Below are 18,128 nucleotides of genomic sequence, written 5' to 3'. Positions count from 1 at the left end.
CTTCCGTTGAAGTCAACGGGAGCTGCAAGTTCTCAGCACCTCTGAAGAGTAGAGTCACGTTGCCCCAAGTTGGGCACCCAAAAACCTGAGGTGCTTGTGACCAGTGGCCACTTTTGAAATGCTGCTCTTACCGTCTGTGGTGCAGCTTAGCCATCTAGAACACCATGTCAATATCACCACCAACAGAGCAGGGCTGATGGGAGGCTTAATTAAATATTTGTAAAGCCCTTGAGGCACTCAGAGGAGTGGTGCTATGGAAGTGCAGTGTTACTAAAGGCTTCACACTTTTAAGAGGAAAAACAGACTCAGACTTTAAGACTAGTAGACTTTCAGGTCAGAAGGGAGCATTATGATCGTCTAGTCTGATCTCCTGCACAACGCAGGCACCTCCTGCAAAGCTGAACCCAGCTGTTAGAACACCCTTAAGAAAGTGAAAGTGGAAACCCTGCAAACAGTTAGGTTTTTAATCTGTGATTGCTGCAAGCTGACCACAGCCTCCAAGGAAACAAGTCACAGGAGTTATCTGCGCTTAAGACTTCAGCTAATCTAGACAGTTCTCTGCTGATTGATGGTTACTCAAGTTAAGAACTTCTCACCATCAACCATGCTCTTGTTGCAAAGGCAGGATCACAAGGGTGGTATATATTGGTGTCATGATGCAAAACTGGAATGCTTCTTCTGCAATAAAGGTGCACATTCGAAAAAGTGAACAGTACCTAGCTGTGCACACAGACACACACATGCACACGCAAACACACAAAACAAAAATATTTAGCATGCAAATACACTAGGAGCAAACTACAGCTTTATTTGAAAACCACAGTGTCTACACATACGCTGGCTTGTCATTTTAGCCCGTTAAGAATGTTAGTGATTAACTCCCCTACACGCAAACGCAGAACTGAGGATATAGTTTTTCCAGTGTTTTCAAAAATTAGGGAAGTGCATTTAAAAATACGTTGTGTTGGCAAACTCTGAATTTGGCTAAGAAAGCAAAAGGAGAAAACAAACATTCCAAAGTATTGTAAAATTTATTGTATAAGTATTGCAGCTTTTAGAATGACATATAATTGCCACTATCGGTTACTGTTACACAATAAGCGTTTACAACAGATTCTTGTAACTTGGCATCAGAGTACATATTCATACTAAACCAGCAAAATATAGATAAGTACTGCATTGCATGTGCTGTCAATAGTTTACATAAGTTTAAACTTGAACAGAATTCAGGATACAGGACTGCCTATAACAAACTTCAAAGCCAAAGCAATGCAACTGGAAGTTTAAGAAAATATCAATACAATGAAATGTGACTATAAGGCAGGCAAATTAGGACTTTAATGTCGTCCTTCATGAGCTTCTATAGTACAGCAAAAATTTGAAGCACAGTTTCTGGAAAACTCTTTTTTTTTTTTTTGTAGCTTTGTGTTGTACATAGAAAATCGGAGCGGACAGAAGAGAATAAAAATTCATTCTGTTCTTGACTAACATTGTTTATGCCACACATCTGGATTCAGTCGTTTTTCAACCCTTAATAAAAACGTTGGGCTTTTATTTTTTTTCAGTATAGCAGTTAGTGCAATTTTATTGATTCATATGCATACAAAAGGGGTCATTTCCCAAGAAAGCAATCAGTTCTCCTTACTCCCCCACTTAAGATAGAATGAATTTTAAAATACTTAAGGAAACAATGCACTAGATTAGTAAAGCTGATATTCCAACTGTTGAAATCAAGGGTTGTGAAGGGAACTTAGTTTTACCAGTGTTAGAACCAAATAAAACCCATTCTTCCTTGCCATCCTTATTTAAAAATCCTTGTTCACATTGCAGTTCACTAAGTTTTGGTGGCACTTTATTGAAGAATGCTGTTTGCCCTACTAGAAGATACAAAGAAAAAAAAGTAACATGACTTTAAAGCTAACATGTCAAACTTCTAGCAAACAGGCAGATTGGGACAAGAGGTTGCGAAGCATAAGCAATGTCTTGTTTCTTCTGCTTTTGTTAAATTAAAAAACAAGTGAAAGGGTGCTCCTTAAAGGGCTTCAAACTCTTCCCCCTCCCATCCCCCGTAACACCAACAGCAAATCTCCCATTATGGTCCTACACTACAGGAGTCAATCAAGTTCAAGTACAGTTCTCTCATCTGCAGAAAGGCAGGGAGAAACCAAGGGCAAAGATACATCAGCTGTTGTGCGGCACAGCTGGTTTTCAGTAACTTGGTGGTAATATGGGATATCAGTGTTCAGTAGAAATGGACCCTGAGCCAAAAAAAGTTAGACCATGATTCCTAAAACCCTGTTAGGATCTTGGGGTTGGTTTGGGCCCCATCTTGAGTATTTGGGTAACAAATACATGGATTACACAAAGCAGAAAGAGGATTTAGGGGGAAAAATGACTGGGGGTAAATCCTGGCTCCAGTGAAGTCACCCAAAATTTTGTCATTGACTTCGGAAGAGCTCAGAATTCACCTGAAAGGGTTAAGTGCTGTTGGAAAACTAGATTGGTTGGGATCTGTGGTTTCCCTTTCCATATATGCCCATATCTAAATCCCTGTTGATGGACGTTAAGGACACCTTGTTGGAAGAAAGGATAGATCCTTTTTGTCTTTGTGCAATAGATGAGTTGAAAGAGGAATTCCTTTTCATTGAAAATTCAATGTTTTGAGCCTTCCTGCTTATACAGACATATCTTCTGCATACAAGAAAAACAAATGAAAATACTCTTCCTGGGAAATAGTTGGGATGGGGGAGGGGAAAAAAAAGTGAAAAGTGAAAATTAGACTCTGTATGTTGATCAGCTCTATTTTCACTATTCTTTTTAGAATCCTCTCCTGCCAACCCCCATTAGACAGTGCTTTCAGGAGAGCCAGATATCTTTCTGATTGATTTTACAGGTTTTTGGGGCGTGTTAATCCCCTCTTTCCCCCTCCCAATGACAAGACAGTTCAGTTACTTAACAACCTCCAGTCCGGATAACGCTTCCATATTTACTATACAGTTTTAGATGTGATGCACACTCCACCCAAAACCTGCTGAGGTAACCATTTTTGTAGCAAACAAACTAGTCAGACTACAGAACAAACAAACAAACAAAAAAGAAAACCCAACACTATTCACGCATTTTGGCTCAAGAGGGCAGTAGATATTATGTTTCAGTTTGTCTTTTGGTTGGTATCTCATTTACAATATCCACCACAGTTTCCTACCCCTAAAGTAGGATATGTGCATAAATGTATTCAAGTTACCTTACAAACAGTCCATGAAAACAAATGGCAGAAAGGGAGCACCTTACATGGCTAGGCACATCAAACTGGGTCTAGTGGGTCAAAGGGAGCATTTAAAGAAGCAGTACCCCTTTTAAATACATAATGGGAAAATTTAATGCAAGGATCTAAAGGTCAGGAGACCAGACCCTGGTAACTCACAACACTAGCAAAGATTTGTTTCTCCCTCTTTAAGGGGAGGGTTACTGTTTCTTTAATAAGGCACTAATTAGACATGTTACATAAAGGAAAGATAAATTTTAAAAACTTGTATAAATTCATCAGTTTTGTACCTTTCATGACAAACTAGATTTATTCCTTTGCATGACTTTTTTTTGTTTTGTTTTTTTGTTTTCTTGTTTTGAAGGCCAACAAAATTTAGGTGACATGACTTGTACAGTTTATGAAGATTTCAAGAAGCTGTGGAAAAGCAGGCAGTGATACTGTGAAGGTACTGGACTACTACCAGGCAAAAACAAACAAACAAAAAACCAAAACAAAAAAAAACCAAACAAAACAAAAAGCCCACAAGCAAAAACAAAGTAATGATCAAACTTCAAGTTAATCTATTCATTATCTCCTTTAAAATATATATAAATATTGTTCAAATGGTCAAAACTTCAAAACTGTTCTCATGGTTTGTTTGTTTTCAAGTAATAGGAAAAGTTGCTTAACAACAATAGTTTATAGTTATTGCCTTTATATCTTTCATTTATGTTACTCTACTAGTTAGCATCCTGCAGAAAAAGAAGTTACACCTCCTTGTAAAATCTTCACTCTTTGTGGTTCCCCCATCTGACCCTTCCTCACATTTGTAGATATCCTCTCCCAGCAAATGGAGAGGTGTAGCTCAGCTAATAACATCTGCACACAAGGTAGCGAGAACAATTATTCCCTTATGTGTGTTCTCTCTCTCTCTCATATTTCACACTATCACATACAAATTCACCACAAGGGTAAAACGTCTATCTGATATCCACACAATAGAAAAAATGTAAACAATAGCATAGTAAGACAAAATGCTTATGAAACAAAGATAAATTAAAAACACATCCAATGATTTTGAGGAGGTGCTTGGAGGGGGGGAGGTGGAACCTTGACATTGAGGGACAAGGGATGGTGCTTGTTTCGAATGAAGAAATATTCAGAAGAGGTAAAGGGTTTTGCTTCTAAAGCATTAAGCATGGTTTCGTTAGCCTTTATTTAATACATCACAGGAGCAGATTCATTTCCATCTATTGTTTTTTATGCCTCTTTCTCTAAAGTAATAAAAAAAACAGTTAAAAGCCAGAGGCGGCGTACAAGGATTGCAGACATTTATGCAAGACAATTGCACTGTTTTATTCCAAATAAAAGTTTTGCAGTTTGACATCGTATGAAAATGACATGAACAAACTGCAGACTGTTCAGCTTGTTTCCATGTCCCATTTAAAAACCTATCCAAAAAGCCAGACTTCCGTTACGTTCCCGTTTACTCACAGTCACCTCAGTAACCACCGCTTTCTCTCAAACCAGGGCCCTTCAGTTTAATATTTAAAGAAAAGCAAAAAAAAAAAAAAAAAAAAAAATTCATTGTTTTCCTTCAGACCGAAGCTTATTCCCTCCCCCCACCCCGCCCCTCAAAAAAAAAAAAGAAGTTGTCCCCCCCACCTCAAAAGTAATTTTTTTTTGCTTCTGTTGTTTTTAATTCACAGAAGTGTTGAGAGCTTTTTTTGTTTAACTCCAATAATCCTAACTGGCAACATACATGCAAACAAACAAACTCCTCTTGTTCTATAGGGAATGTATAAAGCAGTGACTATCATTAAACAACCCAGTAGCAGACTGTCCTGTATGGGTAACACTCGGGTGACTATGGAAATTGAAGATTTGCATAAGATGCCGTCTCTCTTGCAATGGTACTTCCAGGGTTGCCACTTCAACTTTAGGATTTTCCACCCCCTTCCAGCTAGTTTGTTCTTCACTTTGAAATGTATCCCTTAACAGTTTTGTGGTAGACATGATAGAGGCTTTGACCAACACAAGCACTGACATATTTATATTAAAAAATAGTGCAAAATTTCAACATTTATATAAATAACTCTAAACCCCTGCTTTTGATTTTTTCTGTTTTTTTTCTGCTTTTTTGTTTTGTTTTTTTTGTTTTGTTTTTTTTTTACAATGTAATACATACTTTTTGAGTTGGCACTCAAAAAATTGCCATTTTTTTCCTCCTAGTTCAGAAAACAACAAAACATTTTTTTTTAACTAGGCCTCTTCTAATACAAAAATACTCCTGCTCCTCACACATACAGTTTCTCTTATTTTTTAATATATATTTATATATATATTGCAGATCTTTAAACAAAATGTTTTTGTGCAAATATTTTTTTTTAAAGTTAAGTGAAATAAAAAAAAGCATCCACACACACAGCTCAACTAGAAACAACACCAACCAACAACAACAACAAAAAATGAAGGACTACGGTTGATTCTTTTTTTTTTTTTTCCTTTTTAAACTTCTAGATGCAGCTCAATAAAGAAACGGTTTTGCAAGCTTTCTTGGCTTGTGCATTCAGACCAGACATAACAAGTAAATATTATACACAGAGTGGTAGGGGAGGGCTTCTTATTTTTTGCTCGTCTTCCCCAACTCTCTCTTTTTTCTTTTAATGAGAAGTGCAGAGTGTTCTTACTTTCGTGTTGGATTTTATTTTATTTTAAAAGGGGTGCCCTTTTTGCTTCTCTTTATCTTTGTTCCATGCGGTTGTGCTCTCGAGGCCATTGATTTGTGAATGGTGGAGTCTATTGCCCTCCAGTATCGAGGGCATGCCATTGTTGTTCTGCTGGTGCTGGAAAAACGTAGATCCCGGATAGTGACCTATCACCTCACTGTAGGTCGGCGGCGGTCCTTCCATTCTACCATTGCTTCCATAGCAGGTCGCGCTGATGCCAGAGTTACTGCTGGGTGGGCAAGGCCCTCCAAACACTGAATTATCTATCAAGTCACTGTCGAAGATGGTTCTATTGGGAGGGGCCCGGACCGATTCTCTGTTTAGTTCCATTTGCTGCTCTGGATCTCGGAGTTGTAGTGTGCAGGGTCCCTGGTAAGGGGGCGGCTCCTCTCCATCTGATAGGGAGATGGTGGGTGGGAGATCAATCTCGTGTTGCATGTAGGGGTACGTTGGCTGGAATCTATTAAAACGGTCCCTCTGCAAAAAGGATGGAACTGATAGTCTGTCTGTGGGTCTTGGAGTGTAAATTTGCTGCTGAAGACAAAGGAGAGAGAGTGAGTTTTGGAACATTTCAGCCTGTATCATAGCCTGCATGCAAACAGATGAGGTTATTATGCAATACCAGCCTTGTCCTTACCTCTGTTACTCCATTTCCTGACACTGTGCTTTCTGAAGGCCACAGACTTCCTTCCTACATTGGAAAGAATAGGAGGAAAATTGAGAATCATTCCTGTCCGGCCAGAGTCTAAACTGCCAAATATTTTCTAAGGAATTCTACCAAGTTGCATTCTGGACCAGAACATCAGCTGGTGTAAATCAATGTAGCTCCAGTCAGTGGAGCCACATAATTTAGAACAGCGAAGTATATAGTCTTAGGTCTTAAAAACAGTCACTATTCTTACCTGCATTATTAAGAGCGTTAGATTAACAACACTGAAAGAATTCTCAAAATCTAATTTTCAACATTTATGCTTTCTATTTTTTTATTTCACTTACAGCTTGAATTGGACGGTGAAAACACTACCAGTGTTACTCTCTCTTTCATTAGAGTTGGTTTTTTTGGTCAGTTTCACTTTTTGGTGCTCAGGCACGAGAAACCTTGTCTGCGTTCAAGCATTGGCCCCAGTCCTGCAATTAGATCCCACTGTCACCAACCGTAGGCATTCAAAAATCAGGAGCCAAGCCCCAAAACACCCAGTTTAGGGAGTCTCTCCTTGAAATGCTAAAGGTTAAGTATTAGGACAACCACATACTTTGGAGTTAAAGAAAAATGGATCTATAATTTTAGTTTCATACCACATATCTATGCAGCTGAAATGTCTGATAGTTGTGAACAAAGCCATTTTTATAGGGAGTTTTGAGACTTTAATATTGCAACTGTCGACACGGGCACTGATTGTTTAGTCTATTTAATTGCATATGGCTTCCTTTGCCTACAGGAAGTGATGTTCTGTAAAGCTATTCTATGGTAAAATTCCCTCAACATCCAAAGTCACAAAGAGCACTTGCACCCATCACAGACTGAAATCCTGTCTGGAAACAAAACAAAACACAATTCCCCCATCCCCCCACAAAAGGGACGCAAAACAATTAATACCAAAGAACTTTTGAATCACTGGGAACATCTAATGTAAATCAATGGAATCAATGAAATCGAGGGAGCTATGCCAATTTACATCAGTTAAGAATCTGGCTCTTTGTAACCAAATGCATATCTCTCTAAAGGAGGCATGGGATTATGTTGTATGGCTAGGCAAGGAATGCAACAGAAGAGATACTACGAATATGAAGATGGCTGATGATGCACTCAGAAGTGAATACAGAGCCAACATATGGCTTTAAGACATTCACTGTGGCTGTACGCACGGATTAAAACTTTGCTGGCTTGGAGGTATATTTGATTACTGTTTGTTACTTCAATTAAAAGGAATCTGAACCAAAGGGCAGCAGAGGGAATCACTTTGAAACATTTAAGTGTTTACTTTGCAATGTCCTCATGGCAAACTTCCTGAGCAGCTAGTGCCTCACTGCCTTCTGCTAGATGTTTTATATTTAACTTAGCAGTGGGCAGTGCCATTACAATATCCCATCTGCTTTTCCATTTCCCCTGCAGTGATGTCAACCTGTTTCCACACGGGCAGCTGCTATGCAGCAGGAAGGACAGTGCTTTCCCCAAGGCAGAGGGAATAATGCCATGCCACTATATATGATTTTGGGTTTTGCACTGTATAAGGCAGCTCTCAAAAGGGGAGGTGAAATATTGTTAAGTGAATTAAGTTACTTTCAAAGCTCCCCTCCCCCTGGAATCCTCACCTCCCAACCCGCCTGCAGTATCCAGCAGTGAGCTCTTTGGGGCAGGGACTATCTTTTTGTTTGATGTTCTGTAGTAGTCACCATACAATGGGGTCCATGACCAGGGCTCCCAGGTGCTACCAAGATACAAAAAATAATAAATCACAAGTGGATGGTGCCCAAGAGGAACTAGAACAGCATTAAAATGGAACAACCAGAAACTTAAGCAGTGAATGAGCGGGAGGCTGTGAAGTTCAGATCTAGATCCAAAGTCTGAAGTGGTTTGATCTGGGATTTTCTATTTAGGCTTTTTTGGGGCCTGATCCTGCAAACAACTGAGTTACCCCAATTAAATTAAGGGTGTGCTACAGTGTTGCAGGACTGGGGCCTTTTACAGTACCCATCATTATGGTGCCTGAGAACAGCTTATGTCTTATCTCTAAATATAGAAAGGAAAATAAAAAACAGGCCAGAAAAGCAGCAGTCAGAGGTGTGCAAAGTTTGTAGGCTGAAATATTAATCATGATTTTCTTTTCTTTTTTTTTTTAAAAAAAAGACCTCCATCTCCTGGCCATGGGAGCACTATAATGCCAATCCTAAACATTCCAAAATCACGAGGAAGGCCATCCCTCCACCCTCCCACCAAAATCAAAACCGAAACCACACCAACCATGAGATAACCAGATTTTCAAAGTATTACATTGGGAGTTATTATTATTTGGCTTTCTAACTTTTGAGCACTCAGGGTCATGAGTTTTCAAGCTTACCTCTGCATGTATGATGGCTAGAAACCTACTTTTTATTTCTTAAAAAGCTGAGATGGCAGTGTTTGTACATGACTCCATGGTCTAGGGCTTAAAGAAAAAAACTGCAAGACTCTCCATACAATTGTGTGAGATTATAACAATCTGAAATTTATTTATTTAAGAATTCTAACCATCTATTTACATGGCTGCCCATCACTGTAGTAGTATATGAGTACCTTCCATGTAAAATCAAATGGTAATAGCAACAGTGAAGCTTTTTGGGAGTTAACACTGTGCTTGGAGAAGGGTTTCTGATTTTGATTTCCTTTTCCAGGGAGTCAGTAGGGCTTTAGTAGTAGAAGGGGGTGTCAGTATCATTCTCAGGGTGGAAAAGACTGTGTCGAAAGGAAGGTTTTTCAGTGTTTCCTAGAGACAGTCAGACTCTGGAGAAATGAAGGTATCTGTGACAGGCAGAGAAGGCAACAGAGAAATATGGTGCCAACAGTGGTCACATTAAAAACATTTGGGGGGAATTGTAAGGCTCTCTTCTTTTAATTGCAAATGTTCAGAAGCAAAACCATGTGTGCTCTAATGCAGATCTAAAATAAAAGAAAAAATGTAACCCAAGCAATAGGCCACATGAGTACTTCAGTAGATGGAAAGTGCATGGCTCCAGTGGGCTTCTCTGGGCATGAAAAAGTTTGCCTTTAAAAAAAGAACTTCTCAGTGTGCTCTGTGGATTGGCAAACCACTATCTAGTTCAATATAGAGAATGCGCAGGGATGACAGGCAGCAATTGATGTTGGAACATTGTTTTCTAGAGGGAAAAAAAAATCATACTGGGCTGAATTTTAAATAGGCCACTTTTAAAATCTTTATTATGATTGATCCTTGTGTAATGAGTTTCCTGTTTAGCACACTAGGGGGCTTTTCTGTCCTTCCAGGAGTGCTCGCAGCATGCCAGTAATGAAAGTAATGTGTGGCTGTGAGTTAATTACACTGGATGGGGTGGGGATGAAGCTCTCCTCGGGGGGCTGGAGGTGGGGAGGAAGGAAACTAAGACATGATTCATAACTAAAAATAAAAGATAATGTGGCTTTTGATCTATGGAGCTAATCTGTGTTACAAAAGTATTCCTTCGGTGGTAAATTCAAACAGGCTCTGAAAGTATTGTACACAATGCAAGCGGCATTGAACTGGCATAATGTAAACCTGCCAGGAGATTATCTTGGTTTTGCACTGCTTCCCTCCTTCCCCAAGCCCATGAGGTTCCACTTCCAAAGAGCTCTCAAAGACCATAGAGAACTGCACCAACTTTCTGTCCTGTGGGAGGTTTTAGCAGCTTGCTTTAAGCATAACACAAGAATGAATCAGAACCTTGCACATATCAGCACATAAGCCTCTAAATGCAGGCTGGTCCATCAAGAGCAGGCACCTTAGATCAGAGACCAAATCTGAGGGCTCGCCACACCTATGGAGGTCTAGTTTATAATAAAGTGCATTGCAGGTGAGCTTTTTTTGCATAGATCTCTTAATTCCTGACATGTGAACATCAACCAACCCCTCACTGGGAGCAGAAAGATGCTTTCCTCATGCCAAGGTTATTTCCCAAGTGTCCATGATGGGGTGTCTTGCACACCTGAAGCATTTGGGGTGAGCCATTGTCAGAGAGCCATGATACCAGACCAGATGGAACGATGGTCTGATTTATTAATGAAATCTTTATGTAGCTTGCTGTGGGCTAGGAATCTTGCAAGAACAGATTCTCTCCTGAACTTTCAGCTCCTGTCGACTCTTGGCTGGATTGGAAGCATGACAAAAACAGCCTCTCTTCTGATATTTTGTTACTGGCAGAAACCAGGTGCATGAGAATTTAGGAAGAACGGCACCAAAGGTTTTTGACACTACCCACTGGGATCTGGATTCAGGTTAGAATTTCAGCTCTGATCCCCTCGCTTATTCACTCCAAACAGGGCAGATGCTTTTGTAAAATGCCTCATCTGCAAGTCACCGTAGTTAAAGAGAGTTCACATACACCCCCCCCACCCCTTGCAGTTCACTCCTCTTGCCTGGTTTAAACAACTTGTTCATTCCCTCACTCCTTAGAGACATATTCCACATCAGACTAAATGAAGGGTCCTTTAACTGAATTGAATGATTTCACAGTTGAGGCTGTCTCTCACTTTGGCAAGAAGCCCTTGTCCAAAGGCCTCCGCTACCTTGGATTATTTCATGCGAAAGTGAGAGGGCATCTGTGGGATGAGGATGGTTTGTGTTCTTTGGGACATTAAACGAATACTGGAAAGTGTAGGCAGGTTCCATGTTACTACATGCTTTGGGCACTTCAATAGGTGTCACAAGGAGGACTTACCAGAACTCACTCTTTTGAATGTCAAGTTTCCTGTTTTCAAAGGAATAGCTTCATTTGATTCTAGACTGTAGGAAACATTGGATACATGGGAATGGTGCACCATACATGACAAACTAAACATCTGTTGGTGCTTTAGATTTATAGTGGAAACCTGTGAATTGGGAAAAAGTAACTTTCATTTTGCATGGATTTGGGGACATTCATTTTTATTTTCTGCCTATGGAAACTCCTGAACAGTTTCAAACGGATGAAGTATTCTTCCTCACTTCCTGTCCCAAACCGCTGAGCAGGGCTGCTATGTACTGCCTTCTACATCAGTGGTAGTTTGAAAGATTCTTATTGTTAAAGAGCTTTGGTATCCTTCGGCATGCAATGCAATATATGAATGCAAGTTATTGCTGTACTAAATGGTAGATCAAACAAAGAGTAGTGGAAAATCACATGTGCAGCCGCCAAGAAAAATAAAGATTCTATTTCTTTTCTATGTAGGTTTTTATAATGTTCTCATCACCATAGTGTTTGAACATCTTCCAGTTGTGCATTAAGCAACGTGACTAATATCTGTCATGATATTGGAATGGATTTTGACTGAATTTGTGTCAACACTACAATTAAAATAATCTTATTTCCTCTTTGTTCGGAAGAAGCAGTAAGCTTAAATTGCACCATGAACTTTTCAGGCATTATTATTTCAGGAAGAATTCACTTTGTTAGACTGACCATGTTTTCTGTGTTCTGCACTACAATAATGGGACAAGAAAACCTCGACAACATTGCTCTTCTAGCGGTAATAATGCAGCTTTTGGACCACTTCTACAGAACACCCTAGTAAATTCTGTATGATATTTGCACCCTCATCTCTAATCAAGAGTATAGTTTAGGGACTCCCTGGCCAATGCAATACCCATAGGACTGCTGTATTTTGGGGTTATGTGAGTCAATAATGTGAATCCCATCCAGGTGTTTATAACTGGTGTTTTCAGATTCAGGGGGATACAGGAATAGCCCCCTCATGCCATGCTGTGGTACCCCCTTTGAGTTAACTTCAGGCCAGTTAGTTGGCATTGGCATATGCATTCACAGCTGCAGGTCTGGAGGTTGCAGAGCATAAAAAGGCTGCTGTCCTTGCCCTCATGCAAAGTGTCCCACTGTAGACATGTGGTGGTTTTGTTCTCAAGGCACAGAACGCTAACTTGAAGTTTCTACTCAAAATCCTGCACGACCCCAACCACCTGAAAGATTCAGCTGCTTGGAAGGTGCCTGTTCGTAGGGTTCTAAATGGCACAAGCACTTTACTATATGGGCAAAGGCAATCAAACTGGACTCCTTTCACCTTTAACATTTCACAAGCTTCTGATCATCTGGACAGCAATGCACACAGAGATGGGGGAGTTACTTACTGAAGATAGGTTCTCATCTCTCCGTCTTCCTTGACTGTGCCGGTTGATGAAGGATCGTGCAGAGAGTTTGTAGTGGTTCAGCAGACATGTGATAACGACCACCATCACCATCATCACCACCACGATTATGATTATCTGTACAAACTCCAACTCCGCTGCAAGAGACACAGACATGCATTTTGAGCCACCTTAGAAAGCAGCATGAAATACAGCACAAGAAATCCTAGACTGAGTTCCACCACACAGCTAGAGGAGTTGCACAGCTGAATTGCTTCCATGGATGTTTCAAGCTCTCAGACACAAAAGTTCTCTGCAAGCTTCCACTCAAGCAACACAGAAAAGGGAAATGACTAGCACCAAGGAATAACAGCCCTCATACATAATAGATGAGGGTCTGTCTTTAAACGTGATCTGCAAAGACAAAATTATTCTAAATCATACCTAGATGTTGGCTTTATCGGCTTGAGTTGCGAGGCTAGAGTCCAGAGACCAAGTTTCTCAAAATCTCCCAGGGGTTTGGGTTCAGGCCCATCTCTACCAGAAATGTTTGCTAGATGCCTCCACTAACCAGGCTGTCCAAGTTTTACTTCTGTGCTGAATGCCTCGTCACCCTATTTAATGAAGGCACGCCTCAAATACTTCCGGTCTTAATTAAACAATTTTAAAAAATGTTTGGTTTTGCAGTACACTTAACATTTACATGGCCTTATTCAGATGAGGATCTGTATTAAATTTAGGCCTTAACAGCCTTGTGAGTTGGGTGAGTATTATCCCTGTTTTACACGTTTATAAATAGAGACCTGCTCAAGGGGTCACAGCAAGCCTGCAACACTTTGGAATCGATTCCCAGTCCCATCCACACTACAAGTCTCTCTCTCTAGGTCCAGTTAATCTGCCAAAAAAACACACACAGTGGATCAGACTTTGTGCTTTTCATGAGAGGACAGACATTGAATCTACACTGACTGCACCCCTCCCCACCACATCAATATACCAGATCTCCAGATGTCATTCAGTTCAGTGCTCAGCACAGCTAGCTGACAGTGGGGGCTTGAATGGTGTGAACTGGCACAAAGAGCCTCAACAGGTTACCAGTTAACTTCAGTGTGTCTCCAAGAGACGGACACTAGACAGCAACTGGTGTGGAATGACTCCTAAAGTCAAAGGAAATTGTTCCTCACTTGGACTGTAGCATGCATTGGCTGGAACTAGAAGATATCGGAGATAGCATGTAACAGTTTGACCGATATGTCCATGCAATCCTAGTTCCGAGAAGATGTATTCAGCATCCAGGGAGAGCCTGGAAGCCACCCTGAGCAACTCAGCTCCCTGACAGCTGGCCAAGAAGTTACTCTAACTGTCAGCCGAACACAGATGCTCACCTGTTCTCTGGTGCTTTTCTATCTGGGCTACATTAGCAGAAGGAATCTCAGGAAAGTTGTTTTCCCCCCAGCAATATTTGTAAAGACTGGGGCCATTTCAAGGGAAAGAAGGGAGGAAAAGCAAAGCCAACAGTGCAGACAACTTAGATAGAACCTGTTCCTCCACAAGAAAAGCCAAAGAAACCACTTTTTCAAAAGCTGTGCCCTCCGCTATCACAGATACTGTAATTTGCATTAAAATGTAAGAGCGCCTAAACAGAACAGCATCACAGTAACATCTGTATCTGATGGGATGGCTTCTGCTGACTCAGGCAGATATTTTTAATGGAGCATTTTCCTTCTGGCAGCAGTGAAGTAAAAGCAAATAAAATGTCAAGCAAAACAGTCCAGGTGGCAATTCTGGCCAGTTACCTTGGAATTAACTCTGCTTAGCAGCAGCAGGGGTATCTGCCACCAAACCAGTCTTAATATTACATTTCCCATAGCACCTTTCATCCCAAAGCACCCCAAAACACTACTGACTGTGCTTACAACCTTCAAAGACTTTGGTATGTCTTGTGGTCATTGGGAATACTTGGGTGCTTAAATTTAAGCGTGAGAGCAGGTCTTTTCAGGATTGGAGCCCAGCTACCTACAGCACCACTGAAAGTACAACTGCCTCTGGGGTGGAAGGAGGCAACTGAGTGGAAAAATCAGTTCACAGTACCCTGCACAAACAGTGATGAATGGGAGTTTTAGCTAAGGCCCAGGGACAAACCCCACTCTCTTAAAAAGGGAGCCATGGGATCTTCAACAGTAAAGCAGACCAGGTGCCCACATGTCATCGTGAGGGGCACAGCATGCCAACTACCAAGAACCGCTCTCTTTTAAGGTTTAATCTGAAAACCACACAGGCAGCATACTCTGTGGGAGAAGGAAGGGCTATTTGACCCCGCTGGGATTGAGATGTGTGGTTCTAGAGAGAGAAGGATGTTTAAAGCGAGTTAATCATCTCTTCCAGGCACAACCCCCACATGATTAATTCTAATAGATTTCCCGCCCCAAAAAAACTATTAAGAATTCTTATAAATCTTCTTATTTTTTGTAATGCAACTGCATAGGGAAAACTTCAGGTAAGGCTTCCCTGGAGAAAAATGTGTGCATTATATTGCTAGATTCCCCCCACCCCCAACACTCCCTTCTCAAACTTTTACAAAGCTATAACTTCCAAGCATGAGCTTCTTGGATATGGAAAAGGGCTGGAAAGGAGATGGCGGGAGAAATTTACCCAGCGACAGCAAAGAGTTCTCTCTCCCCTCCAGAGCCTTTCAAAGTCTCAAGAATCTAGATGTAATGCTCTCCACTGAATGGATAACATACAGTGCACATATTGTCCCCCAACACCCACGTTCACAGCTGCAGCCTGTCGCTGGGGCTTCTTTTGGGGCCCGTAATAAACAGAGGTCTTTAAATCCACTCCAGAGAAAAGGCAGCTCTGCACTTTCTACCTCAATGAGATACATGTCAAAAAGCCACACAATGCCATGAAGGGAAACAGTCACACAGGCCCTCCGCCTCATTTAAATATCTGCCATTAACATTCAAGGGCCCTTTGTAGAAAGTCTCCCTGCATGACCAAAAGGATGAGAGGCTTTAAACCAATACCCGGAGTCCTTTTGTTTCCTTCCAACCATGAGAGGTTAAAGGTAACAGGAACCCTGACAGGGAGACAATCCCCTTGTCCTTGTGTTAACTGCTATCGCCCTGGGCATGCTTGGTTGCTTCCTAGACAGCTCTAAGCACTTGGCAGACAGGCAGGCTGCCTTGAGGGTGGAGTTAGGGCAGACTGCATTTGGCAGTCCTATCACGCACTGCACAGGCCTCAGCCTCGCCTGACAAGGAGGAGGTTCATATAGGAGCAAGGTTTTTTTTTGTTTTGTTTTACTAACCAGATTTATGGCTGCCTGTCTGCAGGATAGAGGGGGTTCCCATAGTTGCCATCTATGTCTTCCGGGCAGCAGGAGACCTGCATTTTTGGGCTAGTCTGTGTTTCTTTAGAGAGACGAGAGTACCAGAATTGCAGAAGGCCAGACTGAACTGGGAGGAGAGATTCTGTTTCCTAATGGGGCTATTGTGGTCCTCTGCCCACTGGGAAACACCAAATGCCCTTTAAAAAAAGAAGGTTCCCTGGAGATGTTTATTCAGATCCAAAGGCCTGTTGTAAATGGCTGCTGTTTGGAGAGACAGACCTAACTGGGGAGGTGTCCCAGTTCACTTTCCTTTGGGTGGCCAGACTACAAGAGATGGCAGCATATTGCAACAACCCCTTTCAAACTCAGGTGCCTTTCTAAACTCCCATATTCCATCAGTTCTAATTAGAAACTCTCAACATCCAGCTACCGTGTAATATACTTTCCAGCAAATATCCTCATCACCCCCCCTACTTTCCCTATAAGATGACACCAATCATGTGAAATCTGGAGAAGGAACCTCATTCAATTATTCAGGACGAAAAATGGAGATCACATAAGATGACTGGGTACTGTAGCAATATGGTATTCAGAATGCACCTGTACCATGCTAGGGATTATACATGCACTTGGATTCACAAGAGTTTGCCATACACTCATTTCAAAAAATCTGCCAAAGTACAGATAGCAACTAAAACTGCAGTAGACACAAAGACTGTCTGCTACTCAGGCTGCAGTTCTGGTCTGCCTCTCCAATCTGAACTCTTTATGCTCTCTCTGAGCTATCCCAGCAAAAGTCCTGTGTGTTTTCTGTAACTAAGGCTTGGCACAAAGTCTAGACAGTGCACTTCTGAAGAACATTCCATTTCTAATGACCCTGCCCTTGTCAAAATGCCCAAGTTACTCAGTGACTCCATTTCAGCAGATGTATGACAGCTCTTTAAAGCAGAAGGGCACAGACAACAGCACACCTTTATAATGATGAGCCCTCTTTTTTCTCCTACATATTTGTAACAGAGAATATCAGCTCGATAAACCACCGTCCCACATTATGGAATGCTTTGCTTGCCACATAATTTACACAAAGCTGGATTTTAAAGAGGCAAGTCAACTTTGCCAGTGATGAAGTGTGACACATGTTTTGGTGACTAGAAAGAAAGAGAAAGGAATGATATCAGTGACCAAATGGCTCATAAAACCTAAGAAAGGGATATGGTTCTACTCCAAAAGATTCTGAAGACTGTCTAAAGAAAAACAAGACTAGCTGGTTATAAAGAAAAAGTTCTCACACGATGGGTGCGAGACTCATCAATTAGCCAAGTCTTGCTAAACTGCTTAAGGAATTTTGTTGGTATAAGTAAAGCTAAAGCCATCTGGGAGTGTTTTTCATATCCCTCCCACCTGTAAAACTCTTAGTTACCATGAGTCCAACCTCAAGTTTTATAATCCTCTAAAAGCTGCATAAAATAGCGTTTGCATACACAAAAGTATCGTGACTGGAGAGTCTGGAATTGAACAAAGGATGTTTTCCCCGTGGGGAAGGTTGGTGTAAGGGTCAGGAACATAGGTTGTTACTCTATCCCTGGTCCAGTTCCAAACGTTGCCTCGTCTGCCACTAATTTAATTGGCTGATTACAACGTAGGTGCCAAAAGCTATTATTCGAACATGGTATGATTATTAGATAAGAGGAAATATTTCTTTCTGGGAAGGTTTTTTCTTTTTCTTTTAAAGGCAGCTGTTCGGAATATTAGAAGTGAATACTCAAATGAGGTAGATTAGTGGGCAGAGTGCAGGTGACATGATGAAATGGATTGGTTCTACAGTGTATCGCATAGCCCTCACTACTTTTGATTATGAATTAGGCTGTTTAAATTTATAATTTAGTTTAACAATATGTGCTGTGTGGGAAAGCTAACATTAGAAAAAAAATTAGAACTTTAAATTTCTTAATTGGGAGGGAAATTACTTTTGTAATCTCAACATCCTACAAGCAGATTTTTTGCAGTATCAT

The 18,128-nt window shown here is 40.9% G+C and overlaps 1 protein-coding gene across 5 annotated transcripts in view; it reads right to left on the bottom strand.

Annotated features, from left to right (window-relative positions):
* Positions 1 to 1,012: 1,012 nt before the first annotated feature.
* Positions 1,013 to 18,128, bottom strand: part of PMEPA1 (prostate transmembrane protein, androgen induced 1) — a 67,423-nt gene continuing 50,307 nt past the window's right edge. For 2 of the 5 annotated variants that reach the window (XM_073309256.2, XM_073309261.2), the window contains exons 2-4: positions 12,786 to 12,940; positions 6,614 to 6,667; positions 1,013 to 6,510 (exon numbers count right to left, since the gene is read on the bottom strand). In XM_073309256.2, the coding sequence (XP_073165357.1) occupies positions 5,962 to 6,510; positions 6,614 to 6,667; positions 12,786 to 12,940 (758 nt within the window). In that variant the 3' untranslated portion in view covers positions 1,013 to 5,961. Of the gene's footprint in view, positions 6,511 to 6,613; positions 6,668 to 12,785; positions 12,941 to 13,585; positions 13,663 to 18,128 lie in introns of those variants that run through there. The other 3 variants (XM_073309259.2, XM_073309257.2, XM_073309258.2) reach the window with 3 other exon arrangements.

Source organism: Lepidochelys kempii, chromosome 13 (assembly GCF_965140285.1).
Source record: "Lepidochelys kempii isolate rLepKem1 chromosome 13, rLepKem1.hap1, whole genome shotgun sequence".
Taxonomy (NCBI): Eukaryota; Metazoa; Chordata; order Testudines; family Cheloniidae; genus Lepidochelys; species Lepidochelys kempii.
This window is presented reverse-complemented; position numbering and strand designations above follow the sequence as displayed.